The sequence below is a fragment of the Biomphalaria glabrata genome, chromosome 8 (assembly GCF_947242115.1).
Source record: "Biomphalaria glabrata chromosome 8, xgBioGlab47.1, whole genome shotgun sequence".
Taxonomy (NCBI): domain Eukaryota; kingdom Metazoa; phylum Mollusca; class Gastropoda; family Planorbidae; genus Biomphalaria; species Biomphalaria glabrata.
Window position 1 is genome coordinate 22,067,151 of NC_074718.1, and position 24,071 is coordinate 22,091,221.

The 24,071-nt window shown below is 36.1% G+C and overlaps 1 protein-coding gene across 7 annotated transcripts in view; it reads right to left on the minus strand.

Annotated features, from left to right (window-relative positions):
• Positions 1-24,071, minus strand: part of LOC106078990 (F-BAR and double SH3 domains protein 2-like) — a 60,914-nt gene that overhangs the window by 29,408 nt on the left and 7,435 nt on the right. For 6 of the 7 annotated variants that reach the window (XM_013240085.2, XM_013240086.2, XM_013240088.2 and 3 more), the window contains exons 3-4: positions 19,602-19,647; positions 630-715 (exon numbers count right to left, since the gene is read on the minus strand). In XM_013240085.2, coding sequence (XP_013095539.2) covers positions 630-715; positions 19,602-19,647 — 132 coding nt within the window. Of the gene's footprint in view, positions 1-629; positions 716-17,200; positions 18,434-19,601; positions 19,648-24,071 lie in introns of all 7 variants that reach the window. The other variant, XM_056038284.1, reaches the window with a different exon arrangement.

A 24,071-nucleotide genomic window follows, 5' to 3' on the forward strand; every position in this document is an offset into this window, starting at 1 on the left:
ACTATTGTGTCTACATATATTTACATAACACTCAAAGCAATAAGCCTTTTTTGTTTTCTAAGACTGGATATGTGAATGAATTTTTTGTATAAGTTATGTAGTACACACAAGTGTCTTAAATTTAAAGAATTTTTTTTTTGAATTCTCTAGTTGACTTGGATATTTTAGACCAAGCATCTACTAATTAAACTTTTGAAATAGTTTTCTTTGTAAAAATGTCCCAGAAATTGCCACTGAAATAAAGCCCAATACTAGATAGAAGCAAAGTTAAAAAAAAAAAAGAGATTCATTGTTGTCATCCAATACTTTCTTCAATTGTTAAAAAGACTGTATTTAGTAAATTATTTAAATATTCCTATTCTTCATTTTAATCCTTACAATAGCTATGTAAGTTATTTTTACAATTCTTTGATGCTTGTATCTAATCATTTCATTTGAAACTAGTTGTCGACATATAAATAAGTAAAACTGTTATAAAAACATTAACAAAACAAAACTCAAGTCTGTCATTTCCTAACTCAATATCTAGTTCTAAAACTTGGTGCCAGTATGATAATGTTTCTATTCACTTGTTAGAGTGTTTCTTTCCTAATGCAGTTCTAGGAACTGAACAAATAGCTCTGACTTACTTGTGTTCTTGACCATCTTCACTGTTAAGGTCTGGCTGTGCTGGGAAATCTCTTTTTAGTAACTGACTGGTAATTTTTTGCAAGCCCTGAAAAACCAAAGATAGAGTTTTGAGAGTTGAGTGTATTTAGATTCAAATCAACATCTAGTACATTATAGATGACTCATTCAAACTATGTAAGAACATAGTGAAGACACTTCAACTCTAAGGACTAAGGACATATATAAATAATTTCATATTCAAAAGCTACAGTGTAAATGTCCTGCCAAAAACTTCTAGAAGTGCAAATGAGAAGGGTCCACGGATTAAATCCCAGAATATGTGATTTGCTAACAAAATACTTGTACAATGAAGATGTAACACAGTAATACAGTCATAAAATAAGTATTCATATTGAAGTAATGACATTTAACTGAAGCAATAACTAAAACAAGACAATGAATGAAACCTATGGAGCTGAAGCCAGATTTATCAGTCAAGGATTCTTTTCTCAGCCACAGCATGGCACCATGTGGAAACAGCCTTTAGAGGAGAGTCTTAACAGATCCATAAAATCAAGTCCATTTTCATTAGATTTATCCTTAGTGAACAAACATTGCATGTGGACAGGATGTAAAAAGACTCTTGATACACAACATGCTAAGACAACAAAGCAACATTCATCATTCATATATATATATATTTATGAGAGAGAGAGAGAGAGAGAGAAAGAAGGGGGATTGAAACACAGCATCATTGATCTTAAGTAGAAACAATCCTGTCAGGATTTAATGCAGCTTCAGATATCCACTTGAAAACTTTGACTTTTTGTTAACCCTAAGTTACCTTTACTTCTTACTATTTCTACTAGTATATCACAGTCACAACTCACACCCATCTACTCATCTGCCAAAAAAATAATTTTTGCCTTCATGCCAGTAGATTTCATAATCTCAAAACCTGCAGTAGGACCTGCACTACTTACAGGTTTGTGTGAAACTCTATTGTTAGGTTTTAGTAATTTAAGTCAACAAATCACTGTATTTAGGTTCTATTGGTTGGACTTAAAAGAATTTAGGTCAACAAATCACTGTATTTAGGTTCTATTGGTTGGACTTAAAAGAATTTAAGTCAACAAATCATTATCTGGCGCTAAAACCATTGAAAGCATAGAAAAGATGGTAGCTGTCCTTATCTCACTTCTAAATTCCACTTTCAGATACTTACTAGCCAACCACTGGCCTAACTGACCAAAAAGGATGGGTGCACTCCTCTACCAGTCATCATTAATGAAATTAAAGGAGCTCGACGAGAGGAGTCTAGAACAAGGTAGTTGACCCATAAAGATTGGAAAGAAGCCCCTCACGCCCACTCCCACTGTGTAGCCCACTCCCACTGTGTAGCGAGTTTCAACATCCTGAAGTATGGAGATCGATACAATATGAACATCTTTGATGACCACACCTTACACAAACAACATGCACACACAGTGCAGGCAAACACATACAGTGGTTCTGAAAACTAAAAACAAAGTCTGGGTGTCATAAAGCGACAATATACCGGCATTGATTTAGTGCTATTTTTACACAAAGTATGAGACAAAATAACCAATGGGTCAAACAAGACAAAAAAAAAGCTAACCTAAAAAGAAATCCCTGAAAGTCACACATCTAAACATGCACACATTATCAGGAGCAGACTGAGACATTGTAACCTCCTTTTCAAACTTCTTAGAGGAATACGCCTTCATACAATTACATGTTAGCAACAGGAACAGGAAATACATGTAGTAGATGTATAACCTGAATGAACGAATGGGATTATGTCTACTGAACAAAGGAAGGAAGTCAGGTTTAGTTTATTTATTTGACGTAAGTTCTCAACTATAACCTTAGATCCATCCATTAGCTAGGCATGTACAATTGTGAGACGCTAACCTAATAAGATGGAGACAAGTGTTATAGGCATGAATGAACGCCCTCCACCTCCCCACAGTGTGTAGGTGTGTACAGACTAAGAAACCTTCGATTTCCAATGTTTCTCATGTCCACTGTGGATCCACAGAGTTGATCTTCCAAATGTTTCTTCTGGCGCCCAATACGCCCACGGCCATCAGTCATGACAAAATGCTATTTATTACCCAATGTTAAATCGAAGTTAATGTAGACTGCATTGTGTAATCTCTTGAATCCTAATACTTTCACATAATGCTGCTAACAGAAGGATGGAGCAGAGAAGACACTTATACTAGAGTGGTATCCAAATCATTTTGTTATAGTTAACGGTTTAAACTAGGTAGAAATGTAAGGTTATCCCACAGAAATAGAAGATTTTATCTCAAGGAAATGCTCATTGTCATAATACACTTGGCATTCAGTTCTTAAAACCGCCCAATAACTGGAAGATGAAAACTTTGGTTCTCCTCCGCTATCTGCTAGGGAATGTTCTGTTAGGTTCATAAATAATGAAACCTAGCTAGTCGCTAGTGACTATAACAGTAGCCCTTGATCTAACACTGAAGATACGTTCTGCAAGTCAGGGAACATCAGTTTGATTCCCTTTATCATGCTACGAGATAGAGATTAAGCGCAACCACTATTTCTTCTTTAGGCCTAATAAAACCTCTGTCATCATTCACATACAGTCGTACATAGAGCGCGCTGGAGTGTCGTTTGGATTCATCGATGGTCCCAGGTTCAAACCCTCCCCGCGCCCATCCCCCGTTGTTCTACAAGAGGTTTGGACTACAACTCTGAAGGAACATCCGAAACATGTCAAACAACAAACATTCTAAACTAGACCAAGAAATTCTAGATCTAGATTCTACAATGATTTTAATTAGAACTTAAATCTAAATCTAGTTTTAAAAATCTAGCTCTAGTGTAAGAAAAAAAAATCTAAATCTAGTGTAAAAAATCTAGCTCTAGTGTAAAACAAAATCTAGATCTAGTGTAAAATATCTACATTAGATCTAAATCTAGCTATTATGTCTTTAAATGCGAGTCACATTACGAGGTTTAATAAACATTACTAGACCAACTTAAATCTAAATCTAGTTTTAAAAATCTAGCTCTAGTGTAAGAAAAAAAAATCTAAATCTAGTGTAAAAAATCTAGCTCTAGTGTAAAACAAAATCTAGATCTAGTGTAAAATATCTACATTAGATCTAAATCTAGCTATTATGTCTTTAAATGCGAGTCACATTACGAGGTTTAATAAACATTACTAGACCAACTTAAATCTAAATCTAGTTTTAAAAATCTAGCTCTAGTGTAAGAAAAAAATCTAGCTCTAGTGTAAGAAAAAAATCTAGGTCTAGTGTAAAAAATCTAGCTCTAGTGTAAAACAAAATCTAGATCTAGTGTAAAAAATCTACATTAATCTAAATCTAGCTATTATGTATTTTTAAAATGCGAGTCACAATACGAGATTCAATAAACATTACTATACCGAGTTGTTTTAGCATTTCATTTAAAGAATTTATTCCATATGACGTCAAAGGAAAAAAATCCACTACGTCACACGGTCTAGTTAGACTAACAAATATCATCTATACGAGCAGCTTGTTGAGGGTTCATAGACATTGGTGCACCGAGTGATTTCTTTTAGCATTTCATTTAAAGAATTAACTCCATATGACGTCAAAGGGAAAAAATCCAATACGTCACACGGCCTAGTTAGACTAAAAAATGTCATCTATACGAGCAGCTTCTCGAGTGTTCATAGACATTGGTGCACCGAGTTTGTTCTTTTAGCATTTCATTTCATGGGCTAGTTAGACTTAATATATATATATATATATATATAAAAGGATTAAAGACGCTTTTTTTTTTTGTTTTGTCTGTCAGTCTGTCTGTCCATCATGTTAATAGCGACAGAAAAAAAAAGACTAAAAGCTATTGAAAATCTGATTAAAATTTAATTCCCCTTCCGAAACATCGCATTAGTTTTAAGTTTCTATAATAGATAGTTCCGGATGTTTATATATTTATAGTGAGAGAAAATAAGAATTCCAGATTCCGTTAATTAAATTTGTGGCATGGTCTGTTATGAAAATTAGATTCACCATAGCCTATTGGAGATTTTTTCAAACCATACTTTGGTGTTAGGAAGTTGTTTTCCTTAAAAAATCGAGCATAATATTAACGATAATTAGATTTTCTAACGTTTTAGCTAGAAAGTTAAATGTAGTGTAAGAGAGAAGTGCGATTTTACATAAATAGAGTTAAACTATTTTTCATTAAAAATCCGGAACAATTTCGTAAATGAGAAAATTATGTGTTTTATTTATTAGAAGAGGGATTTCAAACATTTATTAGCGTTTTTAGATTGTTTATATAAACTTCGGATCATTTTTGGCGAAGATTTATAAGAAAATTAAGGCAATGTAGGTCGATTTCTTTTTGGAAACAAAATCTGGAACATTCTTTACCGATTAAACAACTTTTATTATCTTTCGGCAAGAAAATTAACTGTAAAATAAGTCTAAAAGTGATTTTCAATAATCGTTTCTAGTAAATTACTTTCTTTTTTTAAAATCCTGAATAACCTATTGTCGATATTTTTGAAAAAAATAAAATTATTTGACATAAATTTGTTTTAAATTAAAAATTCGGAACAATTGATATTGATAAATAAACTATAGGGACGTAGTGTCAAAGAATATAAGTGTAATATTAGTCAATTATGCGATTTCAAACAATCATTTGACATAATTTATTTTTTATAAAACAATATCTGGAACAACTTTATAGTTAATGAAATATAAATCAGTATAGATATTTTTATTTAGCATTTATATGCTATTTACATTAAAAAAAAACCGGAACAATATATTAAAGATCATGTGTTTCTTGCAACGTTTAAGCATGGAAATAAAATCTAATATAAGTTAGAAGAGTCTCTAGTGTTATTTGTTTATCTAATCATGACGGACAAACCGACCAACAGACAAACGCACAAAAATAAATCTTTTTTTATTCAGATGGGGGCACTAAACAAAAAATAAATAAAATCTGATTTTTTAAAAAAGTTTAAGGAACTGGTCTAGCACCACGTCATGTTGCAACGTTACGCTACTGCACGAAAGTCGCTGCATAAAAAGTCCATTTTAAAAAATGTGCATGATATTTACATACAAAGTGCATTATTAGCCTTTATAAACAAGCAAAATGTTTTATTTTTACTTTAGCAGCTAGTTGACTAGAAAAAACATCTTTAACTATTATTTATATTTGTTGTAAACATTTCCTGTACATTTTATAAATATATTTGACTTAGTGATACTGAAAATACACAACAATCTATCATCTTTGTTAGCATATTGTAACATTGCCTCCCTTACATTTACGTAATTGTTTTAGAATTGGTGTATTTTTTTGAAAAAATCGCTTGCATAATTAATTTTATAAATTAAACGGTTTGCTTTTAGAAAACCAAAAGTAGCCGTTGCACCTAAACTTTTCAAGCCACATTTAATGATGAAATAATATTTTTCATATCTCTTCTAGTTTTCGAGATCTGAGTGTGACAGACGGACATTTTGCACAAACCTAATAGCGGCTTTTTCCTCTTACGGGGGCCGCTAAAAATTATGAATTTAATTGTATGATACGTATATATGTATATGTACAATGAGAATGATAGAATGACGGGAAACTAATTATTCAGTATTCACAGATAATGTTGAATTTAGTCCTCTTAAATAATTGTTAACGCTATTTCTCCCTCGCGCATTCTCAGATCATGTTGATACTAAAACAATTATTTATTGTTGAACCGCGGGACCTTAATTTCGTTCAGCTATTGAACAACATATAAATAAATCTAAAACCTGACAGGGGGGAGTGGGAGGATTGTGTATGATATAGAAACAAATAAAAGATGTCAACATTGATTATTTTACAATTGTATCATTTTAAGTACAAAATATTACTATTAATACTACTAATTAGGGGAAAAAGAATGTTTCTGTAAGCTATGATTTAATGTCATGCTCTAACATGAGATGAATAGTTCATCTAGTCCTGCCTTTAACCAAATGAAATGTTCAATAGTAGACAAAACAATTAAAGTTACAATAATTAAAAGAGAAACGCTAGGTCTTATCTGATTCAGTTATTCAATAGTAAAATAGTGTAAAATAGTACTCGTGACCTATAAATGTTCAAAAACTCAGAAAGTCCATTATCTATTAAGAAAATGGCAGACAGATAACATTAATGAACACTCTTTAGGGGCTTCATCCTAAACCCACTACAGAGTGCTGATTATGTGTGTGTACATACTAGGCCGAGATGATGAAGTCATAAAAGATAGAATTGAAAAACAACCTAATGTAATGAAGTGCCGGGAGATCGATACGCTGCTGCAATGTGGGCTTCAAGTCCATCTCAGGACTGAGCTAGGGTGGACTTTTTCATTGAATGTCATAAGCAATTAACATTATTTCAGCAGGACAGTAATTCAAGAATACATGGAAAACATTTGAAAGATAATATGGATTACTAACATCAACAAAAGGTAGTTAAAGGGGGGGGGGGATAAGTGTGACTAGTGTTTGTACAGCGATTTGATAAAGATAACTCAATTTCCTAACAGTCTTTCTTCGCATTAAAGCCAGTCAAATGTAATGAGTTACAATCACTCCAGAGTAACGTAGGACGTTTTCTACCTTGAATATTAGGAAATGTTGACGCGTACACAATAGGATGTGTCTACCTTACAACATTCATTGGTTGATGTAGATTATGCACGAGTTGGGCTTGAGGCTAAGAGATTAGAGAAGATTGGAATGTATAATTTGTCAATGTATTTCAATGTGTTTCAAAGTCCACTACGACTAGATGTATAGTGACAAAATCAAGTCTAATTGAATCTGAGGAAACAGAAAGTCTAATTGAATCTGAGGAAACAGAAAGTCTAATTCAATCTGAGGAAAAAGAAAGTCTAATTGAATTTGAAGAAACAGAAAGTCTAATTGAATTTGAGGAAACAGAAAGTCTAATTGAATCTGAGGAAACAGAAAGTCTAATTGAATCTGAGGAAACAGAAAGTCTAATTGAATCTGAGGAAACAGAAAGTCTAATTGAATCTGAGGAAACAGAAAGTCTAATTGAATCTGAGGAAACAGAAAGTCTAATTGAATCTGAGGAAACAGACAGTCTAATTGAATCTGAAGAAACAGAAAGTCTAATTGAATCTGAGGAAACAGAAAGTCTTATTGAATCTGAGGAAACAGAAAGTCTAATTGAATCTGAGGAAACAAAGTCTAATCGACACAAAAGTGCAGATGATTGAACTTCTCGTCTAGAAGCAGTTCATTCAATTATCTCAACATCACAGAAGTTATTAGAAATAGTTTCTGTTTAGATTGTGAAATAGATCGTAGAATGCGCACATATCAAACATTTATTTCTCATGCCAATAGTCAATGTGGAAAAGTTTGTTTTCGTGAGTGAGCAGCAAAGTGACAAAGTTCAATCTTTACACTGGTAATTGTAGTTTTCGCGATGTATTTTTATACTGTGATAGTTTCTTAGTTCAGAAATGGAAGCTATTTCATACATAATAATAACTACTTTTGAGTGGTCTAGAAATGAGAAATCAAATAAAATGGAAGTGTTAATGAGGGTTGTACTTTGTGGTATGGAGACAGTTCTCTCAGACTATTCCATGGGAGAAAACGGGTCGAAGGAGAATGTAATAAGCAATAGAAAAAACAAAACATTTAAAAATAAAATCTCATCTAAGGGAAGGAACCGCTAAGTACTGCCATATACATGAAAATTGTGGGGTTGTCTCCCTTTTTTTAATTATAAAACAACGTTAATTAATTAGTACTAATTGATTAACTAATTGGTTGATTTTTGGATTGATTCGTGTAATGTTAACGATTACTGAATAATTATGCAAAATTTCAACTTTATCCGAGAATGGGAAGTGGGAGAAAAAACGTTTCAAAATGTAATAAGGGGACTAAATCCATATATATATATATATATATATATATATATATATATATATATCATTAAGTAGCTATTATTTCCCTTATTTTGATTAATTAACTAATTGTTTATTTTTTCTTATTGATTCATGTCCTGTCAGGTTTAATTAATGAATGGTTGTGCAAAGGTTTTACTTGATCCGAGAATGGGAAAAGGAGAAAAAAAACATGTTCAAACTTTTTACCAGACAGACGAAATACAGACAGAGTGAGTTGATATAAGCTTTGTAAAAAGGACAAAACTTGTAGAAAGAAGCATCCCTTTTGGACTAATTTGTAGGAGGAGAGAGGTCCAAATAAATCATGTATGCCAAGTTTTGTAATGTTGCAAAGAACGGGAATCAGCTTCAGCTGGACAGCAACGAAAGAGTCTGTTAGAAAAAAAAAATTGTGGGACAATGTTATCTCAGCCTTTAATGGACTAAATGAGAAGGTAAGTCGTTATAATGAAGGGGGAAACAAACAAGACACAGGTCGGTTTGTCGGTTGATAGACAGTCAGATAGACAGATAGATAGCATAAAAATGGTTTTGACTATTTAAACAATTTCGTTAAGTATTGTATTCAAGATACTACACTTGTCTTAAGAGATCCGTGGTCGATATAAACTTCACCGGGTAATAGTTTGAACCATGAAAAGTGTCTGCATCACAAGGCAACTTTTACTTTCGTCATACAATTAAAGTTATTCAGCCTTTTATTATTGCCTTCATGAGCGCCAGCCACAATTGTTGACCGTTTACTTAAGACCCAGTTTAGTCCTGGGCGATGTAGACCGACGACTATAATCGTCACTGGAACCAGAGGCCATCAAGCAATAATGGGACCCGATCGATTCGCTTCCGACCTTCAGCGTTATCTGGCCCATCGGCTGACTGAGCTCCCCACTTGCCCTGCTCAAGACAATCTTTGTTCATCTAGGAGGCAGCAATCATTTCATTGACAGAGTACGTCTCTTCTTTCTCTTCTTGTGAAAACATGGACACACTGGAGTAGAAACACGCCTAGTGGTTAGTGTGTAAGCACACGCAATATTAGAAACAATAGTATTACAAAATTGAAACTTCAGCTACACAGTGTAGACTAAGTCTATAGTTTATACTTGCACTTTAATGAGCAGCCTGTAGATTAAACATCTATTTGCTCTTTGACTGTCTGGAAATGTTCCATTTATACAATAGCGTGCTAAGTTGTACACATTAATGCCAGTTTACAAAGCTTATATTAACTCACTCTGTCTGTCTGGTCAAAAGTTTGTACACGCTATTTCTCTTACACCCATTTTTGCATCATGTTTAAACTTTGAACAAATATTCATTGGCAAAGACAATACATGAATCTATAATATATATAAATAGTCAATCAATTACCGGTGATGTGTTTTTATGTATATAACAACAAGAGAAATTAATTCCTCAGTATTCAGAGATATGGCTAAATATTTAGAGTTTTGAAAACGTTATTTCTCCCACGTCCATTCTTGGATCAAATTGAAACTTTAAACAATTATTAATTGTATCCAATCAGGAATTTGTTTTTTTTTAAAATCAAACAATTGATCAATTAATTACTGGTAATTAATTATTTTGTTTGATATCGAAGAAGGGAAATATATTCTCTATTATTGAGATATATAGTTGTAGGACGTAATCATCTTCTTTTTTGAAGTAACGTCTGTATTATATAAGATAAGATAAGAAGATGCGGATGCGGAGTTCAGCTAAAAAAGGTGAAAAAGTCAAAGCTTTGTCCTTGAAAACACCTGCCCTACAGAGTGTCCCAGTGACCGGATGTATTGGCTTCCTTTCACTTGCAGAAAACACTGAGTGTCCAAGCATTGTCCCAGTTGGTTCTGTTCACTTTCATCATTGTTGGCGGTACTACAACTGTGTAGGGGGGTATACCTTGTTATGACATGATTAGGAAGTAGTTAGGAATTAGTTATTTGTTTCGGGAATAGGGTAAAGTTTTAATTAGCGACAAGTGACGTGACAGATCTTTTAAAAACAAGAACGCTCTAAACGACGCTAGAAGGAGGACGCTTATTGTAAAGTAGTAGACTTGAGTACGACATTATTGACATCGGACGATTCCCTTTTGAGTATTAAACATATTGTTAGAACAACATATCAGCGTCGACTACCTATTTGATTGTTTCGGCCTTTCGCCGGTGTTACTGACGTGTTGAGTTCAGCGTTACCTACAGTCAGATCTACACTAGACAGATTGTCAAGAATCAACACCGCGCAGAGGTCTTAACAACGTGGCGACCCCAGACTCGGAGCTCACTGGCATCAACATCCAGAAGGATAGAAGCCCTCTGTTAGGAGGAGGCAGAAGTTAACGTCATCGGCCTAGTCTGCAGCTAGACCCTGATTGTACAGCCACGTCGGCGAAGGAAAGCCAGTGAGATCCTGGACTCGGAGACCTAGGAGGTAACGAAATATAGATCTAGATCTACGTTTGTAATGTGTAAACGCCCATACGTTGGGGCATCGTATTGAAGCCTGTAGTTCGGTATCGAGAAGGCTACAGTTTGCTGAAGGGAAGAAAACCGTCCTGTCGAAGCCGTACTGAAGAGATATCGCCTGCCCTGCATCTTGAGAACGAACGTGAAGGTCACCTCTGCAAGGCCAAGATCGACCGTTGAGGTCACGCCAAAGAACTTTTGACGTAGGAGTCATCTTACTGCCTACGGAACTTAAGTACAGTAGTGCTAATTTGATCTACGGCTCGGCTGAATCTGTGCTACACGGTAGATAGCCAGATAGCCGGTATTTTAGCACTGGACTTTGACTTTGTCGCTGGGTCAACTGTTGGACCGTTCCAGTTTCACTTTGGACAGACGACCACCTGGAACCACCGTACCTGCCTTGGAACCAGCAACCGGAACCAGACTCTACGTCACCGACGAACCGGAGCCAGACGACAGATCACCGTGAACCAGAACCAGACGCCGTACCACCGAAGAACCGGAGCCGTTGCAGACCAGTACCGAAGGACCTTGGAGAGCCGAAACGTTCGCTGTCCTTATCTCACCGCTAGGGAAGACATCGCCGTGAGCCTTGCCGCCGGGACAGACATTAGCGTAGGAAGAGTGGACCCGAGACTGACTGTGGAGTTATCGCCGCTTCTTAGACAGATAAGTCAAGTGTTATTTAACTACTTTCTCCTTTTATTACTTAGAGTCTGTAGGGAAGTGACCACTCGCTAGATTATCACTACCAGGTTAAATCGTGGTGGATTGGGGATATCCTTAAAATTAGGTGTAATCTAGCAAGAGGTCCAGATATACGTTTAGCTGTTAATTCGTCCTGTATGTGAATGTGAATCATTTAGTTAATCATTTTTAGTAACGTCATGTATTAATTGTTTGTAATACTCCCGTCTTAAGTCTTACTGTCAGACGAAAGTCTCATTCATTAGAACTAGAGCTATAGTTTGGTGTTTATCGTATTTAGGTTTAATTTCATAGTTTATTGGTATGAGTAAGTTATATACACTCCTGGCTGTGAAAGCAGGTAAGAAGTAACTAAGATCTAGCGTAATCTAGACTAGATCTGGGGAACAATCGAGGTGAAGCCTGATTGCCCATTTGTAAATTTTAGTAGTTGTAAATAGACAGGTTGGTCTATTTACCGGCGACTCGTGTGAGTAACACGTAGTCGGCTGAGTGTGCGTGTGTCACACAGCGTATTCAGTCGGGTCAGAGTGTAGCCTACACACTGGTACCAAGGATACTAAGTGTATCTTGGAAAGTACAGAAGTTATTATAAGTCGGAGTTGGTAGTCTAGACTCCAAGGGTAGAGTGACGAATTTAATTCATTTGAATTAAGAGATATCAGGAAGCCGCGGAGCGAGGGTACGCTCAAAAGATAATTTGATTTATAGAACATAGGTAATAGAAGCTATTAGGCTTTTGTGGAAGACAATTTAAATAAAAAGCGAGGTAAAGTAACAAATAAGTAATATGGCAACTGCTCCAGGGTACGACCTAGAAGAGTTTAGGAAAAAGCTAATCCAAGAGGCCAAGACAGAACTGGAACTACGCGGCAAAGAACTGGCCGCCTATGTGCAGCAGATGGTGGCGGCAGAAACAGAACGCTTAGAGAAAGAGAGGATAAGAGAAACAGACCGCAGAGAGCGGGAACGAGTCAGAGAAGCTGAAAGAGCCAGAGAAAAAGAAAAAGAAGAGGCAGACCGCAGAGAGCGGGAACGAGTCAGAGAAGCTGAGAGAGCCAGAGAAAAAGAAAAAGAAGAGGCAGACCGTGTAGAACGGGAAAAGGTTAGAGAGGCGGAACGGGTAGAGAGGGAGAAGAAAGAAGAGGCGGACAGAAAAGTGAGAATTCAAGTTGAACAGATGAGGATAGAGGCTGGTGTAAGTGTGCCCACCGAAGGAAACAGCAACAATAGTGCCAACATAGAAAGCCATAGTAGCGCCGCATGGATGAAGAAGAAAATTCAACCTTTTGCGGAAGACAAGGACGACATCGGCGACTATCTGAAACGCTTTGAAATTAAACTTGCAAAGTTTAATGTCCAGGAGAAGGAGTGGTCCGAAATCTTGTTGGACTTCGTACATGGGAAAGCCCTCACGATTTGCCAAAACCACGACCACTCCATGCAAAACAGCTATCAGGTGCTAAAGAAGGAACTGCTAAACGCATACGGGCACAACGCGGCAACATTCCGAAAGAAGTATTACGAAAACACCCCATCCAGCCAAGTTGATCCGCAGACAACCATCAACTCAGAGAAGGACTTCTTCACTAAATGGCTCGCATTCGAGAATGTAGAGAACACCTACGAGGGGTTGAAGAACTTCATTCTGATTGATAATTTTATCAATAAGTGCGACCCTCCGCTACAGTCCTTTGTAAAAGAAAGAAACCCTAAGGTAATTGAAGACTTGGTAGAAATTATTAGGATCTTTAAGAATGCTTACCCAAACAACCCACTTTCAGGTAGCGACCATAAAAAAGTTATTGACCTGGTAAATTATGTAAAGAAAAATGATGGTAATGATAGGGATTATGGTAGGAGAAATGATAGGTCCAGGGAACGTGGAAACAGTTGTCGGGATAGTTATGAAGGCTTAAATGATAGACCTTGGGAAAATGAAAACAATGGCAGGGAAAGTTATGATAGGAGAATAGATAGACCTAAAGCGGGTGATAGAAACCTTAGGGATGTTACATGTTTTAACTGTCAGGAAAAGGGACACATGGCATACCAGTGTAAGAAACATAGAGGGAATGGAGCTGGCAATAGAAATGCACAGGGTAATAGTGGCACTAGTGATAGGAGAGGTAATCGAGAAAACCGTAGACAAGAGAGGGATAATCGGCCACCGGATAGGGTTAATTTTGTAAGGAGCATCCAAGACAGGGATCGTGATAGTGGACATAGTGAACCAGATGAAGAAATTAATTACGTTGATTGTGGGGAAGATAGATTTAAACTATATCCAGGCATGATAAATAATAAACAGGTAAATGTGATCCGGGACACAGCTAGCAGTACACTCGCAGTTCGAGGGGGATTAGTGAAATCTAAGGATTATTTAGGCTATACCAAATCAGTCAGGTTGGCAGACGGCGCAGTTAAGAGATTCGAAGCGTGCAAAGTGTTCCTTCGATCTCCATTATACACAGGGTATTGCGAAGGAGTAGCCATGCCGAGGTTATCTAGAGATGTTTTACTTGGAAATGTAGCAGGTGTCAGCGCCGCTTCTGACAAACAGGTTAGAAGTTGGAAAAGCAGGTATGGCAACATGAGGCGAAATAAACCTAGAAATGACAGAATTTGTTTTAACTGCCATAAACATGGGCACATCGCTAAAGACTGTTGGAGTAGGGCAGAACAGTCTGAGCAGAAGATTGCGAGTTCGGATAGGAGGCGCTGGTCTGTACCCGATAGTGATAGAAGAGATGACTGTGGTAGCGGTAATCACAAGTCATACAGAGGTAGAAGGCCACACGCGGGCTATAGTGGCGTAAGAAGAGATGTAAACTCCAGTTGGAGAGAACAAATGTATGAGTCGTGTACATAGCCTGTGAAACATAGCACTATGAGACTGTAGTGTGTAAATAAGTTGGATTTTATTTAATTGCTTATTCTTAATTAATTGACTTAACTAGTAGTCATAACTAGATGGGTATTAGGTTGTTTAATGTATCTTTGAATAGTATATTTATGTTATAATATACATGTAATTTGGTTATCATTAGATTGACTCATGTTAATTATGTAATTTCGGGTAGTATGTATGCATTGCATGTATGTGTGTATGAATAGAAAGGGCATTTATAAGGCGACGATGTAGTTACATCAAGGAAAAGTAAGTTTTATAATTTATTCTTTGTATTTGATCATGATCATACATCAGTCAAGAGTTAGGTCGTGTGGGGACAAGTAAGTGGAGAGAGGAAATAAAATACACTTGTAGATGCCCGAAAGAACGTTAGGTGTATAGTGGGAGAACGAGCATTGATAAATGTCAATTTGTCATATTAGGTAAATTGTCTGTCCTGACGTGTGAGGGAAAGCGGTGTAACCTCTGGAACGTGATGTGATGAAGTATAGATAGACACACCTATAGTGTCAGCGCAAACGAACTATGTCTGCGGTCACCTATGGCACATCACATTGGACAGTATCAGTTAGTGACACTTGAGGGAAATAGGTGTTCAGAGGAACTTGATTGTGGACACAGAAAGAGAAGTTGAAATCGCAATCAAGACTCAAGTTGTGTTGTCTTTTATGTTTCCCTACATTTTGGCCCTTGCACATTGTAAGACTAAGACAGTAGATTTAAAAAATTGACAGGCAATTTTTTTTAGCGGGAGTGGGAGGAGTTGTTATGACATGATTAGGAAGTAGTTAGGAATTAGTTATTTGTTTCGGGAATAGGGTAAAGTTTTAATTAGCGACAAGTGACGTGACAGATCTTTTAAAAACAAGAACGCTCTAAACGACGCTAGAAGGAGGACGCTTATTGTAAAGTAGTAGACTTGAGTACGACATTATTGACATCGGACGATTCCCTTTTGAGTATTAAACATATTGTTAGAACAACATATCAGCGTCGACTACCTATTTGATTGTTTCGGCCTTTCGCCGGTGTTACTGACGTGTTGAGTTCAGCGTTACCTACAGTCAGATCTACACTAGACAGATTGTCAAGAATCAACACCGCGCAGAGGTCTTAACAACCTTCAATCAGTGCGTGTTGCTAGTCACAATATATGTTTTAGAGGGAAAAGGTTTTGAACCAGTGATAATAGGTTGTGCTGTGCAGTGGCAAAGTAATTTCAATTGTAACTTTGAAAGTAGCTTGTAGAGTGGGGCGAGACAATAACTGCAAGTGAAGTCTGCTTGTTGTGGGCATGTCTTACCAACAGTTGGACCAAATATGTTGTTCTCACGTCTCAATGGCACTAACAAGCAGACCAGACGGCTTTTGATTCCTTCGATCAATGAGATGTCCACAGGTCATACTAAAAAAAACCATCTACCAATTCAACCAAATACCCCTCCAACACATTACCTATAGCAGTATACGCTCCAACACAATGTAATCAACAAGACTACTGTAACGGTTACTTTGACGTCAAACGTCTTGGTAAACTGAGAATGTTTGGGGAAGATGTCAGTGACGTAACTAGGTCTCAAGTTTTTCTTTTTAATTTCATTAACTTTCTACCAGGATGCGCGGTGGCTGAGTGGTAGAGCGATTGGTTTCCCAATCCTGGTGTGGATTTGGACTATTTATTTTGTTTGCTCTTAGCACCCAGTTCAGTATTGGGTGATGTAGGGCGCCTCTGAGTCCACCCAGCTCTAATGGGTACCTGAAATTAATGGGGGGGGGGAGCAAAGGCGGTTGGTCATTGTGCTGGCCACATGGCACCCTCGTTAACCAATAAAAAAAGAAGTAGCATCTGTCCCGTAAATCGCAAGGTAGTCCAGAAAAATTCCAACATAATAGATCTAGATCTACTTGAGACTGAGGTTTGGGGCTAAAAGTTGAACCTTTTCAAAACTAGTTGAGGTAAGTTTATCTTTGAAGCCATTGTATGTTATTTTCTCAAAGCGTCTCAAACCTTCGTCATGTTGATTAACAGCGGCTTCATAAATGTCATTATAAGTGTAATTTAAAAACAAAACATTTCGCTGCATAACAACATACAAATAGAAAATAATTCCTATGTAATTTAAAAAAAAATATATATACTGAATTCATTTACATGTATTCTGTACCGTGGTTGTAAACTAAAAAGTAACTAAAGTGCAATCTCACTGAAATAATGATGTAGTGTGTAATGTGAAGAAAACTAGGTCAAAAGAAAACAACAATAAGCTAATGAATCCTAGCAAGGCCTGAAACAAACACATGGGAAGTACATAAACAGAACTAGTTTTCAACAAAACAATCCTTAACTTGAACTAAGAAAGTATTTAATCTATTGTGACTCAGTAGACGTAACTTCCTTCTAAACAAACCCCAAGGTGGCCCACCTCTATAATGACGAAGATACTAGGTGTGAATGAAAATATAATCCAATGACATCATATCCTGATGTTTTACCTGTTCATTTGTTTCCGTCAATGGTTCCTCAACAAGTCTACCACCAAGACCTAGAGAACAACCACCTGACTTCCCAGTGACCTAGATGTGTACCCTGACATTAGTTGTGTCTGGTCTACATTCATGAAATAGACATTGTCAGGAAGCTAAGCGTTACACAACACACTTAGTCAATTGAAGAAACTAGGTAAGCAAGGAACGCCATGTGGGATACATACACAAAATACCATATTCACATGACGTCAGCCAGACCCAAACAATGTTTGTATTATATCTGGCCTACAACAAGATAGCAATTAGAAGAAACAACTCCAGCAATAAATGGAGAGCTACAAATAAAATTAATTTTACATTTGTTCAAACGCTGAGACTTTGAGGGTAGAATAAACACTAAAGTACCCATGCTACGATTATGACAATCGATTTCTATCGGTTTAGTGTTTCCAAGATATTGCTATAAAGATCAAAGTTTCGTGATGTTCGTAGTTAAAATGTCTTCACCATATATCTGTTAGGGCAAAAACCAACAAATCTTTAAAGTAAATATGGCCTTAAAAGGCCGCAATGCCTTTTATTTTATCTTTTTTCACACATTTCAAATCTATTCAATTAAATCAATGAATAAAATATGAACTTTGATTCTATTTCATTGAAACATTGGTCATGACTATTCAAACCTCCAATGAAACAAACAGAGAAAAGGTGAGCAATCTAAACACGATGTACAGGATACAGGAAGTGAACTGATACACGAAACAGGCTGCAATCTAGACTTTTTGAGGAAATGACCTCGCCAAGTCCAATACAATTCCACCAAGCAATGCACCTTTTGACAAACAAGACAACAGAGGAAGAATCAGATGAACAGGTAGGTAACGGATACGGGTACATTGTAACTCAGTGTGCCTAGCAAAAGGTTTGTTCTTGGATACCTGCGTCATGCAGTGCAGTCAATTGAAAACTGTTTTTTTTTTTATAGGTCAAAGTTCTAAACGAAATAACGTCATACCGTATGTACAAAAAGATGATTAACTTTCTATGTATTTCAAACCAAACAATATTTATCAGGCCTCCAATTATAGCATCAATGTAAGTGCAACATGTCTATGCTAATATGCTAACACACAGTGTGCAGTCCAATGATCAGACAAATGTTCTTAAGTGTATCTATTGTGTTCACAAGAAACTTAGGTTCTTTCTAGAATTTCTCAGGATTCAACAGGTAAAAAATAACTGGGAAAAAAACAACAACGTGTTATCAGATTTAAAAAACAAAACAAACAAAAAAACTCTTCCCTTGTTGAACCTTTTTTTTTAAAAATATCTTCGCCTCTCTCATATTGGGCCTAATTCGGGTCAAGTATACGGATAGTGAAGAAACTACTTAGACTAACCAAGTTGGCACTTTTTATGCGCTTTGATCAATTAAACAAGGGGCATAACTTTAAAATGCATGGACAGAAAACGGGAGGAATACCAAGGGGAGCATGACTGACTTTTTTTTCCAAAGCTTATATCAACTCTGTCTGTCTGCCTGTAAAAAAGCTTGCACGTTATTTCTCCCACACCCAATCTCGGATCAAGTTCAAATTTCACATAATTTTTTTTTACCTGACAAATCAAGAATCAATTTAAAAAAACAACAGTTAAATAACTATTGGTAATTAATTATTTTGTCTGGTATCCAACACGGGAAAGAAAATGTACTTGAAAAATATGGTGGTATAAGTTGTATTAGTTCCCTTGAGGAGGCTTGAGTTCGAATTCAAGTGTGCAACTTTATTTTTTAAGCATTTAAAAAACGATCCTGGTAACATATAACACCTCGATCCCCCCCCCCCCCGGCCAGACAAGTGATAGTTATTATAGCCCATTGAAACAAAAAAAATAATAATGAAATTATGCTAGACAAAAAATAGTTGGTATAACTATTTCTAATAGCACAGATGTATTATTTTAAGTCTAGATTTAAAATGTAATGACATGACTGATCCAAACTAATGGATACAATGTCACATTAGTATCAGCTTTGTTGTTTCTTTTTTTTTTTTAAAAGTATTTCACTTTTTTATTTTAAATAAACAACAAAATTGACATTGATAAATAGTAAAACTTCGTACAAGTTTGAAAGTAAAGAGTGACAATAGAATGTCAGACAATGGGCAACGAAATGTTGAGACAAAGTTGGCAAAGAAAAATGTTTTTAAAAATCATGAATTGGAGTCTTGGGGAGACACTGTGATATTTATAAAGATAGAGCTTAGACAAACTTCCCAATCATCTCTGTTCTACAGTTGTCAAATACGATCATAGTAATGTATTCTTGTTTTTCTACCGGACTCGGGATTTCCTGTAGCCCACATCAGAACCCAGACATCCTGCATCTCTCCATTGAACTCACCTGAGCGTATTCCTTCTCCAGCACTGACTTTCTGGCAAAGTAAGTTCTGTGGGAGAAAAAGAAAAAGTCAGATGAGCTTTTCATTCTCTACTTCTTGTACTAGTCAACAAATCAAGAACTACTGGATGCAATCTTGTCTCATCAAGTCTTTAGGTGAACTGATAGAGCTCATCTAGAAAAATACATGTTTGTTTTTCTATTTGTAAAGTGTGGTTCAGTGTTTTATGTAGCATAGCTACTTTACTTTTTATTCTTCTGTCCTGAAGTGTCTCTAAGTTTAGTGATTAGACTAATGGTGTTACTCTAATCAAATTTGATTATTCGTTTGTTATAAATCTCACTGCTCTATTTTGTATTTGTTCTGTTTCTTAATATGTTTTATTGAGCATATTCTAATATTGGCCAAACTAAGGATAAATAGCATTTTAGTTTTATGTTCTTGTTTGATTTGCAATTTTTTTTTCAATTAACCCTAATATTTTGCTTGATTTTTTAAAATAATTTCATCAAAATGGGGATTCAAGGATAACTTATCATTTATTATTTTAAAAAAAAAGTATCTTAAACAAGCTTGGAGTAAAAACGAAAGTTGAAACTCTCCAAGTTCAGACAAATAAATGTGACGTCACGACAAGAGGAACAAGTGAAGTGACACACATTTCAATGACATCATTCAGAATTGCATTCTTGTTGAGTTAGTCCCCTAGACTTGGTCAACACAAGTGTCTGGCGGAGAAGGAACACAGAAGTGTGTGTGTGTGTCTAGCACATTAGTCTGTCCTTAATAAATACTTAAGTTTTATTGCCATTAAAGTAACTGCACTAGACTGGAGACACTTGAGTGTACACTTGAAGTAAGCTACATAACCACACTGTCAGGTAGGTGTGAGCGGCGATGACTCAACATTTCAACAGGTGACCCTATGCTCAGGTGCTACTACAAGTGGGAAAAGGGAAGGGGAGAGAATATACCTGGTAAAAACGTGTGTTTTTAGGTTGTACAGAGCAACCTGCAGTAAACAAGATGTATAAAACTAGATTGAAATCTATACAAAATATCTTAAGAATGGAACTAACATAATGTAAAGTGTGTATGTTAGGGTGTGACGCACATATCTTTCACGCTATCTAATAGAAGCAACAAAACATTCAGTGTTCGGTAAGCTTCTTTCACGCTATCTAATAGAAGCAACAAAACATTCAGTGTTCGGTAAGCTTCTTTCACGCTATCTAATAGAAGCAACAAAACATTCAGTGTTCGGTAAGCTTCTTTCACGCTAATAGAATCAACAAAACATAAAAGTCGATAAAGAGTAAGAAGACAAGCGCAAGGACAGAGACACAGAGAGAGAAAGAGAACAGAATAAAGATATAGAGAAAAAGAGAAATGCAACAATTAGCTAGGGCATGCTTGCTATGACATGTGACAAGTAAATGTCTAAACAGGAAATGCATGTTGGCCTAAACATGTCCAAATAACCATCTGGCAGGCACGTTTTATATCGAAATGCTCACTACCCAATTCAATAGCCCTTTCCACAACTGACGCCACACACAGTTCCACTAAAAAAATTTGAACAAAGAGATGGTCGTAGCTAATGACCAGCCATTGGCGGAACTGACAGTTCTTCCTGTCTAAGCACTCATCACACTCAGTATCGGAGACTTAGGCAAATAGTGTTGGGATTTTGTTAGAGAAATTGTGTTCACTAGTTCATTCTGTCACACTATTGCGTTCATCCATTGCAGACAAAACGGCCAGAAGTGGTGAAAGCTTAACAAATAACAAAATATACAATTTGGTTTCTTTCCTCTTGACAAAGTCGAGATTATCAACAACTAAAGGTGGAAACATACAAGTGTTGAAATAAGGCGAAAAGTGGAGCACTCACTGAAGACCGGGGGAAACAAATGTCTCACTAGACGTAAACCCGCCACAAACGGGGGAACTAAGAGAGTTGCACTAGTTTCTTATTGACATTTTTTTGTGTGGACATTTTAATGGATCAATTAGTTTTTTGTTTGTTTGTTTTAACTAATCGACACACTTAAAAGTAGAAGCGAGAATGTGTTAATTTTATAAAAGATAAAACCGTTGCGTAAATAGACATTTGTTGCTGCTATTATTCTGAAACCTGGTCCACAGTTAACAGATAATGCGAAAGCCAAAAGAAATACTAGTCACAAGACGGAGTACGGTGTGTTGGCGAGCATGATTCAGTGCCCTCCCAGACAAAGAATTCAATGGTCAGTCAGACGGGGTGAACCAAGACGTGACCGAGGGAAACATTGCGCGCTTCATATGGCCTGAACAGAAAAACACATTCTGTGTATGTCCAGCTCACCCCCGCCCCACGCGAACCAGTTCAAGGACAAAGACTTACAAATGTATTTCAGAACTAAAAGAGGAGCTGTAACCATCTAGGAAAGAAGATGTCTAGAGAAGAGAAGATATTACCTTATATAAGAGTTCAAGAATATAGATATAACTGTTCGGGTAATGGTGGAGTTAGGAGGGTAAATGAGAGTACCATGAGACAGAGCCTCGCTCGGCTGAAAGATTTGGCAAGGAAAGGTGATATTTATCCAAACTCATTTTGAGAACATTTTTGTAATGAAGACATTGGGCGATCGGGAAGCGACTTTCAATCCCAAGGATTACCTCTAAGTTATGTAATTGTGCAAAGCGATTTAGTGTCCCTACAGTCTATACCAACCCGTTACTCACGTTTAGTGGTTTTGTATTCAGCTTTAACGTAAAAAAAAACAACAACCAATGGCCTATTATTGGCTTGGAAGAAAGTCTTTGCAGTGTCACTTCTCCAATGGTTACGCTCAGACGTTTAATATTGTAGTCAGTGCATGAAATCAAGGAATATTTAAGCAGAACTTTTGCTATGCTCTGTATTCATAATGGCTTTTATGCGACAGAGATGGACTTGTTTCAATGTTTAATGCATCACTTTTCCCTATTTGACTTGAAAGAAGGTTCTATGAAATCCATTTTTGGACATAACAGTTGGAGCAGAAAAGTTTAAATATAAATGTAAAATATATTTTAAAGTTTCGATATATAGTGTAATAAGTTAATAGCAAAATATAATATAAAGCTATATAAAAGGACTATGTAAATTATACAAAGATATCTAAATATTTGCAGAGAAAAATACTTGACATAGATTTATAATTGACACATATGTACTTTACATACAATCACATTAAATTTTGATAAGAGGCCTAACTCAATTGAAACGTTTATCGACTGCATTGGACGGTTCGTACATAAAGATGAAGGGAGTCACCAATTAGCACATTTTAAGACCATTTTTAAAAATATATAAGATTATTTTTTATATATATATACACACACACACATATATATTTCTATATATATATATATATTGCTGGTTTAAGAGTATAAGATATGTTCATCTATTAGATAGTTGAAGACTATCCAAGTTATTCTGAAAAAGAAATGAAGTGAGATGAAAGGTTTCGACTAGATTGTGGTACGTATTAATCAACGACAATTCAACTAATGATTGGTACTTAGAACCCAAGCATTCACTTCCTGACACAAAGTTTCGTTTCGAGTTCCTGCTATGAAAGATTTACCAGTTCAATGGAGCATCCAGTCCAAGAATAGGAGAACATTGTTCTTGACTTCTTAACCAAAATGAAATCATTGAAATTAAAGTAGCAACGACCAATTGGGTCTATGCATACAATGAAAGGATTAGAACAAAGTCATGCAGTTTGCAGCAGTTGTTTAACAAATATGTATTAGGAGAAGTCAACATAGTTTTCTCTACTAAATGTTTTGGAACAAAGGTTTCTCATTTCTAAATATCAAGATAGTACCTCAGTGTATATATATATATATAGGATTCAAGGCGTATTGGAGTTAGCAGTGCAACTCTAATAAAATTGTAAGATCAGTAAACAGTAATGAAAGCAGGTAAAAATGAAGCAATGTCGATCAAAAGAGAAAATGAGAGGGAGATGAGAGGGAGCAGCCGAGAGAAAAAAAAAGGACATGATTTATCTTATCTTATGTAATACAGACGTTACTTCAAAAAAGAAGATGATTACGTCCTACGCGTCATGCATTTAGTCATGCATATTAACCAATGACTTAACTTCAGCCAAGTCACTGGTTTTCCTGGCTAGCTCAGGCAACCCATTCCATGCTCTAATAGCACTAGGGAAGAAGGAGTGTTTGTACAAATTTGTCCTAGCATATGGGACGAGGAATGTGCCTTTATCCTTGTGTCTTTCAGAGTATTTTATTAAATTTTGTTTTTGTATTTAAAGATTATGGTTCAGTGTTTTATGTATGATTGCTACTTTACTTTTGAGCCTTCTGTCCTGAAGGCTTTCTAAATTTAGTGATTTTACTAAAGGTGTTACTCTAGTCAAATGTGAATATTCGTTTGTTATGAATCTCACTGCTCTATTTTGTGTCTGTTC